This window comes from Vigna unguiculata, chromosome 4 (genome assembly GCF_004118075.2).
Source record: "Vigna unguiculata cultivar IT97K-499-35 chromosome 4, ASM411807v1, whole genome shotgun sequence".
Lineage (NCBI taxonomy): Eukaryota > Viridiplantae > Streptophyta > Magnoliopsida > Fabales > Fabaceae > Vigna > Vigna unguiculata.
Genome location: NC_040282.1, coordinates 4,939,097 through 4,948,084, shown reverse-complemented (window position 1 = coordinate 4,948,084; position 8,988 = coordinate 4,939,097). Strand labels below are relative to the sequence as shown.

Here is an 8,988-nt window from a genome sequence, read left to right as displayed (position 1 = left end):
AGAATGGAGATACTTAGGTTGAAGCCTGAGTGTGACAGGAGAAGATAGATTAAAGATGGGGGATGTGAGTTGAGGGAGAAAAATTGTTTTCAACATTTACTGCAGTGCAATATTTACTGCGGGGCAACTTTGAAATTATAATATATTTTTGGAGGTACAGGAGAATCTATTGGAGGTGCATGGAGAAGCTCCCCTTTGAAAGGCTGGATATTGGGCTTCAATCGAAAGGCTGACACACAAATTGGACCGAAAAATGTTCAAAGAATCTCCAAACTTATTTTCAAAGAAAAGACTAATCCTATACAAAATAGGCAACACTTATATTACATTTTTACAGAGTTATAAAGTTAGGCCTTGCCATTGGCCGTATTGAGTGATTACCATCAACATGTCTTCATTCACTTACTTTTGTTCGTCAATGCATTTATTATCTCAAGTATCTACATTTTCAAAGTAAAAAATACATTTTCGTATGCTATAGGCCAAGCGATATGTACATTTGTTCAAAAGAAATGTAATTAAGGGCAAGTTTTTACAAAGTACTTGCAACTAGAAACTGTTTGTGAAATGCTTTAGGATTGAAACATGTTTATGTTCAGAATTTTTTATTTTTAGTTGTTATTGTTTTCTTAATTTTAAGGAGTCAATTTTAGTTTATTTGTTATCTCTATTTTCATGGTTTATTTCTATAATTGCATTGTTAGTGTGAAGTTATTATTAGTTTTTATAAATTATAATATTCCTGTTTCAAATAATACGTTCAGATATTCATATGCTCTTAGTAAAGCAAATTTTGCTTTTCTTAAAATATTCAAACAATTGGTATCTAAAACTCTTTTCTTACGAGACCTTTAAAATGGATTCTGAAACAAGTTTTCCTCGAGCAACTCATATAGTTTTCAATGGAGAAAACTATGATCTTTGGTTGTCAAAATAGAGGCTAACCAAGAGGGGTTGGATCTTTGGGAAGCTATAGAAGAGGATTACGAAGTACTTTTGCTACTCGATAATCCCAACTTAGGCCAGATCGAGAATCATAAGCAGAAAAAAACCCAAAAAGCAAAAGCAAAATCATGTCTTTTTGCTGGTGTCTCTACAACCATCTTTACTAGGATCATGACTCTCAAATCTGCAAAAGCAATTTGGGATTATCTAAAAACGAAATGTGCTAGAGATGAAAGAATTCAAAGTATGCAAGTGCTTAATTTAAAGAAAGAATTCGAACTTTAGAGGATGAAAGAATTTGAAATCATCAACGAATATTCAAACAAATTGTTGGCTATTGCCAACAAGATAAAGTTGTTAGGCAATGATTTTGCAGATTCAAGAATTGTTGAGAAAATTCTGGTAATAATACAGAGGTACGAAGAATCTATTGCTTCATGGAAGAACACAAAGAATTTGTCTAAAATCACTTTTGCATAAGTGGTACACGTTTTTCAGTCCCAAGAGCAACGAAGATTGATGAAGGATGATCATGTTATTGAATGTGCTCTTTTAGCAAAGAGCCAACAAGCAAAAAATTGCAAAAATCATTCGGCCATTAGTGAGAGCAATGCAAATAATTACAACAAACAAAAGGGTGGAAAGAAAAGCTACCCACCTTGTTAGCATTATGGCAAAATGGGTCACCCTTCATTCATATATTGGAATAGACCTAATGCTAAATGCATAAAGTACAATCAGATGGGACATGAAGCAATCATAAAATTGTTGATTCAAGAGGAGGAGGGGGATCAAATATTCTCTAAAAGAAAGATATGTTTTTCATGAAGAGAATAAAAAACAACTTTTATAATTTAGTTCAAGAGAAATTCAACACAAGAAAACAAGGACTTTAGATCAAGGACACACCCAATAAAATAGCAATTGATCTTCCAGAACTTAATCACCACATACCAACATGCAAAGCTTGTTTATTTGGAAAGCAAAAGAAAAAATAAAGGAAAAAAGAAAAATACCACTAACTTGGTTTGAGCTTGTAAAACAACATTATTAAACAACATTATTGATGTTTGCAAATCCTATAGTAAGGAGGAGTGTTAGTGAAATGCTTAAGGCTAAAACATTTCTACATTTAAAATTTGTAAGGAGGAGTGTTAGTGAAATGCTTAAGACGAAAACATTTCTACATTTAGAATTTGTTATTTTTAGTTGTTATTGTTTTCCTAGTTTTAAGGAGTCAATTTTAGTTTATTTATCATCTCTATTTTCATGACTTATTATTGTTAGTGAGAAGGTATAAATAGGATTGTCAACGGGCGAGTAAGGTACGAGTAGTAACTCATTCGTACCCTACCCAATGGATAAATATTTGTCTCGTCCCTACTCGATAGATAAATATTCATCTCGTATCCATACATATATCCATGTTGGTATCTGTTATGCAAGTACCCGTATATTTTTTTAATATTCATGGATATCCACAAGTATTTACAAAAGAAAATTTTAATATTTAACAATATATTTTAATCATAAATTCAAATGAAAATACAATACATAATATTTATAAATTTCAAACAAAGTGCAAATAACTCATCTAAATAGTGTTGGATGACTGTTTAAAAAAAATGAAGATTTTTTAAAACAAATTAATAAAAAATAATACATTCAATTTCAATGTGTTAATATTTTAATCATGTATTTTTTTTATTTAAATTAAAAATATAGTGAGTACGGGTATCCATACTATGATACTCATACTCGTCCGGTTAACATGCACTATAAAAAATATCCATACCCACATTGACAAACCTTGCTTAAGATTGAGGAGTCATGGCTCTCCCAAGTTTTTAATTTTATTTTATATATATATATATATATATATATATATATATATATATATATATATATATATATATAAACTATATATAAAATTTATATTATTATATTATATTTATTGTTTAAAAAGTAAAATAAAAATTAATTTTGTGGATCTTAGTTGATAACTGTATTAAAAAAATTAAGATTATTATAAGAATTTTTCAAAATAAATCATCAAGAAAAAATGAAATAAAAGAAAAATAGACTGGAAAAAAGAAATTGAAGAACAAAGAAATCAGAAAATTTTTTTATGAAATTAGCATAATCCCTAATTATATTTTTCTCAAATTTGTATAACCTAACGTTATAAAATATTAATATTTTTGTATTTTACGTTATAAAATAAATTTAGTTAAATAATCTTAAATTGAAATAAAAATTAAATTACACATTTATGTTAATTCAATAAATTAAAAAGATTAAAAATTAAAAAATGTGAATTGCATGGTTTAAGTAAAAGAAGTAATTTTTTTTAATTAAAAAAATAATATATAAAAAATCTAATTTGACATCCCTATAAATTTTGTAAATTTTGTAGGGTAAGAATTATTTTGACATTCCTAGATATAATATTCCTGTTTCAAATAATATAATCTGATATTAACATACTCTTCGTTAATCAAACTCTGTTTTTCTTAAAATATTCCAACACAAACAAATTAAGAAAAGGTTAAAGTGAACTTAGACGAAGCGAAGTCATAACAGGGTAAACTAAATAAAAAAATAAACACTGAAAATCAATAGTAATAAAAAAAAAACCATTCACTCAGCAACAATGAAAATGGTTATGATTGTAAATAGTCAAAATCCCTATGCAAAGTATTCCTCAAAGACTAATAAAATGACATCAAGCTGAAATCCACAAATCTAGGCATGTAACTTAGTTAGCTTTCACGTGCTGCAGAACAACATTATAGGCTTCATGTTCCTCCCCAAAATCCTGCAAAAGGCAAATACATAAACATCCAAATACATTGAAAAGCACTCCACAAAACATCAATTCAAAAACAAGCCAATGAAGCCATACCTTAACAACCACACATGAGCAACCAGTTACCTTCCTAGCCTTTCCCTCTGAATCAATCTTACACAACTGAAACAAAAATATTCAACAAAAATTATTACAAGAATTAAAGTAATCCTTATGAACATTCACCGACTGAAGTTGGGAATTGGGAGTAAAAGAATGGTACAAGGAATTTAAGTAAAATGGTTAGGAGTCTCTAAGGCACTTACACCAGCCCATTCTCCAAGGGTCTTTGCACTTGGAACTGTCAAAAGGCTAACATTGTGCTCGGCGCAAAGGGCCTTCACCAGTTTCACATAATCAGGTTGGTCACAGTCTTCTGCTAGAACACAGAGCTGTGCAGCATGCTTCTCAATGATCTTAGCACTTTCATGAAGACCTCTTGCAAGACCACCATAAGCCAGAGATTTTCTCAGCACAAGCTGTAAAGCAGTCATGATGTCCATGGGCTCACCGGGAATGGAAGCAGGAGCCTCAGCTGCAACAGCTACCTCTTCACTGCATAGTACAAGTATTCTAAACAGTCAGGAGAAACCTTACATTACAGATCTAAGACTCTAAGTCAGTGAAGACAATATATCGAGGGTTAATAATAACTTCAACAAAATCAGGGTATGCACTTGCCCACCCTCGTGCACATGTAAGGTCCATAAATCTTAAACTCATGCTACTCAAAAAAGGATTAGAGCAATGCACATAATATTAGAAGCATGTGAACAAGTTTTACCAGCAGCATATGCAAGAATTATTTCCATAGTGATATGTAATACATTATATATTTAGTTTTCCTTATCCCTTACTTTCTAATCAAGACTAAGGGACAGTGCTATCATTCAATTATCCACAACTCAAGTTAAATTGATTAGCAGTGCTTACTCAAGCAGTCCTTGCACATTTTTCAACCCCATTATAAATTTTTCAAAAACAATTTCCTATATGATAAATGCCGCAACAAAAATGCCAACACTACCCGGAACTATAAAAACCATGGTAGATTCACTTCATACATTTTCAACACAAGGAATCAAAATCCCAACTCCAATTAGTTAAATTAAACAACATGAAGTGATAAAATCAGTTCAGTTTTAATCATCAATGTGTTAAAATCGAAAATTGAAACTACCAACAAAAGTCCAGGATGGCAAAAATATCCATTCCAGTCTACGGTTTAAATCCAGGTAATGGATTGATACATTAATTGGGTAAATTAGTACCCGACCCGTTCTCATCTCTAACCAAATCTAACCTAAACGCATCACACAACCACGAACAGACATTAAAATTAGTATGTATATCCTCACTACCAAACTTATCATTATGAAGGAATGAGTCTCAGGCAACCATAACATGATAGGTATTTCAATTAAATATTGAATTAAAAAATCAAGGGGCAGAAAGTTGCATTCGTAAACCAGCTAAGAAGATCGTTAAGGAAAAATTGAGCGTACCCAGACATCTTCCTTGTTGAATTCAAAAGACACGCTTTTTGCTTCTGCGAAAACAAAAATAATTATCCAATCAAATGTTGTGCAAACACGTCAATAGGCAAAGAGAAGTAACATTTTACACAAAAAAAGTTGAGCTTTATCTTCGTCAGAAAGGAGTGAAAGCAGAGTAAGAGAAAGACCTTGTGGGTAGCCGCCGAAATCAATCCTAGCTCTGAGCTTCTGATACGAAAATAACAGAATAAATGAGAAATTTGTACGTGAAACCATAAACCCTAACTATTTAGTTGAAAAGTCCGAATTGTCCCTCTTTGTTTTAATTTTTGTATTAAATAAAAACTTTAGATTTTATTAATGATTAGGGTGGGAATCCAGTTCTGCTACGAAGAAGAGACACTATTTTTATTTTTTTTATAAATAAACATAATTTTAGGTTTAACTCATTCAATTCTTGGGCTTTTAAATATTTTTAAATTGTTTAAATTTCTGTTTTCATTTGTAAGCTGTTTTCTCAATCGGTTTTAGGAATTAATTGGGGATTTCTAAGTATCTGCAACATGAAGTTAGAATTAAACTTTTGAACTTAATGTAAAAATATTGGCGCGAATAATTTTTATATTTTTAAAAGATAAATAAATTGCGTCATAAAGTGTTAATTTTAAAAATGTAATCTTTCAAAAGTAATTTCAATTTTATAAATCTAAATAAAAACAGTATGCATATGTAAAATTAAATTTTAAATACTTGTTTAATAATTAATATGTCTCTCATTAATAATTTTATTTTCATGATTTGATTTTGCTAAAATATTTAAATAAAATTGATTAAAAAAATAGTAGAATCTGTATATTAGACGCATGCTAGTATTCATCTATCAAAATGTGAATAATTAAAATTAAAATACTTATTCAAAACTTATAAATATTCGTTAGTGATATTTATTTAATATTATTTATTAATTTTACCTACAATTTGTTCTATTTGTCAATGTTTCTTTCACTCTGACATTATTGCCAAGGTCTTAAAAGAAACACAAGTAAATTTAAAAGGCAAAATATAATTAAATTAAGAATAAAATATATATTTGGTAATTTATATTTAAATTGATTTTCAATTGTTTGATTGTTCTTAATATTTTAAGCTTTTATCCCTTAACATTTTAGGTCTACTATTAGGGATAATTGCTCAGTGATTATGTGACAACCACACTGAATAACAATTGACTTCTCATGTGGACTATGAATCTGCCATGGCATCAACATTTAGTTTTTGGCTAAATTTTATATTATCTTTTAACCATTTAAAAAACAATAAACGTTTTAAATCTCTACCGGTTTTACTCTCTCAACAGTTCTTTTATAAGATTTAGTCTTTTAACAATATTTATTTAATCAATTTCAGATCTTAATTATTTTACATACCTCAAAAATACTGTGAAATATTTCAAGATATTATCTTACGGTATAACTTATAAACAAATTTCCTTAAATTTCCGAGATATCATAAAATATATTCAAAATATATATATATATATATATATATATATATATATATATATATATATATATTAATATCTTATAATACAATAATTTATTATCATATTATATTATATCTCTAAAATATTATAATAATAATATTATCTAATATTTTCAAGGAATTATGATATAATAATTGATTATATAAAAATTTTAAAATATAGTACTTAATTTATCTTAAAAGTATCTGAATTTGTTTATTATATTTGTTTACTTGTATCTTATAAATCCTATAAATATATAGAAGAGAAGTATGATAATATCATAATTAATTTATTCTTATATATCAACTTATTTTTTTTACTGATTTGAGTAATGGAGAGTCTTTGATTCACCAGTATAAGATTCTCTGACACTCAATTGAATAAAAGAGTTTAGATCTTTTGAGTAAAAGAAAATATGTATTTAATGGTAAAATACCATTTAAATTTATAGGGTTTATGAACCCTATCACATATGTCATAAAAACAAGTAATATTGAGGTTGATATCAAATAGTATCAATAAAATAATGACTTAGTGTATATATGATAATAATAATAATAATAATAATAATAATAATAATAATAATAATAAAAAAAAAAAATAATGACTTAGTGTATATAAAATTTAGTTCAAAAAAATTGAACTGAACTATTTTTTATTCTACAAAACTACATTGAACTGTATTGAACTGCACTCAATTAAGATATAAATTGAACTGTGTATCTTAACCTGTTTTCAAGGTACACTATTCCTGACCTGGTTTGTCAACCACTTTTGAATTGTGTTGGAATTTCTTAAAAAATCTTAAAAAATAAAAAGAAAAAATAACGCCCAATATTAATTTTGACTATGTACGCCACTTATTTGAAAATTGATTAAAAAAACAAAATCTGTTTCTTAAAATTTAATCTATTAAATTATTGAATTTACAACATAAAAAAGTAAGTAAATCATGTAAATTAAAACAGTATCGTGCATCATGAAGCTCAACACTAAACAGTTAATATTTTTTATGTTTGAAATAGAAGATAATAAAATATTTGGGAAATATTATAATTTATAAATAAGCTAATGTTTCTTATATATTTATCATTATCTCAATTTCATAAATGCTTTTCAAAACCCTTAAAAATATTAAAATACATCATAAAATTAAAATATAAGTGTGAGTGGTGCACAAGATTTGAATTAAGATGAAAAAATAACCGATGATAATTTTGAATTTGTTGGAAGAAAAAGAAATTAAGAATTAGCATAACGAATGAATGAAAAAGTAAAAATATGTGCATCACCGTGATAATGAGTTAGAGTATGGTCTGGGAATTGAAGTTAAAGTTTAAGATGGTAAGGGAGAGCAAGTTTATTAATAATTCAGTTTTTTTCAATATATTATGATCATAATTCGAGTTAAATGTAGATTAGTACAGTTGTCCACCCCTAACTGAAACTGATCCTTTGATCGAATTGTAGTCAACTTTATATTTGCAGCTATATGTAATTTTCTTTGACCATGTGAAGCTTTGTGTTAATTAGGGTTGGGCAAAAATAACTTAACTATACTATACTTAAATTAACTATACTGTTTTAAACTAAAAATAATTGAACTATTAATAGTAAAATTAAACTGTACTACTTTTAAGTTAAAGTTTAAAATACTGTACTGGAAACAGTTAACTATTTATACCAGTACAATGAACTGTAGTTAAATGGCTCTCTCATCTTTTCACTTAAATATTCCTTTCGTTCTTGAATCTCTAAATCTCACGGCCCACACTCCATCACGCCTCCATCTCTGATGCATTTTCTCCTGCGCTCTCTCTATATATATATCAACACTTTTCCTTTTTATTTACCTAAATAATATATTTAATTATTTATTTATATAATAATACACGCAAAAAATAATAATCACTTCTGCTTCAACTTCTTTTTTTTATATACCCAACCTGTATAATATATTCATATTAATTCTTTTTTTTCTTTCTTTATACTCACAATTTAAATCTATTATATTTATTAATGAAGCAGGATTCACGTGTTCATTCTTTTTCTTTTTAAATTTTAATTTATAAAATATGTTATTGCAATAATTGAGAAATTACGATAAATATATTTTGTTAAGATTTGATGATTCAAACCAGTAATAATATATTTTGACTCAAGTTTATTTTATT

General features: G+C 27.6%; 1 protein-coding gene across 1 annotated transcript; it reads right to left on the bottom strand.

Moving 5' to 3' along the window:
• Positions 1-3,516: 3,516 nt before the first annotated feature.
• On the bottom strand, positions 3,517-5,595 carry LOC114181290 (40S ribosomal protein S12-like). Its single transcript, XM_028067708.1, has 5 exons — positions 5,478-5,595; positions 5,299-5,342; positions 4,060-4,348; positions 3,851-3,916; positions 3,517-3,763 (listed from the first exon to the last, which is right to left on the bottom strand). The coding sequence occupies exons 2-5, from the start codon at positions 5,304-5,306 to the stop codon at positions 3,704-3,706; spliced, it is 423 nt and encodes a 140-aa protein (XP_027923509.1). The 5' UTR covers positions 5,307-5,342; positions 5,478-5,595; the 3' UTR covers positions 3,517-3,703.
• Between the last annotated feature and the right edge of the window lie 3,393 nt (positions 5,596-8,988).

What these genes read in the sequence shown, in the direction of transcription:
- LOC114181290 (XM_028067708.1), bottom strand. An exon ending in CCCTTGGAGAATGGGCTGGT is followed by an intron (nt 3,917 to 4,059) that starts GTAAGTGCCTTA and finishes TTTTTGTTTCAG; the next exon opens with TTGTGTAAGATTGATTCAGA. An exon ending in GCTCATGTGTGGTTGTTAAG is followed by an intron (nt 3,764 to 3,850) that starts GTATGGCTTCAT and finishes TGCCTTTTGCAG; the next exon opens with GATTTTGGGGAGGAACATGA.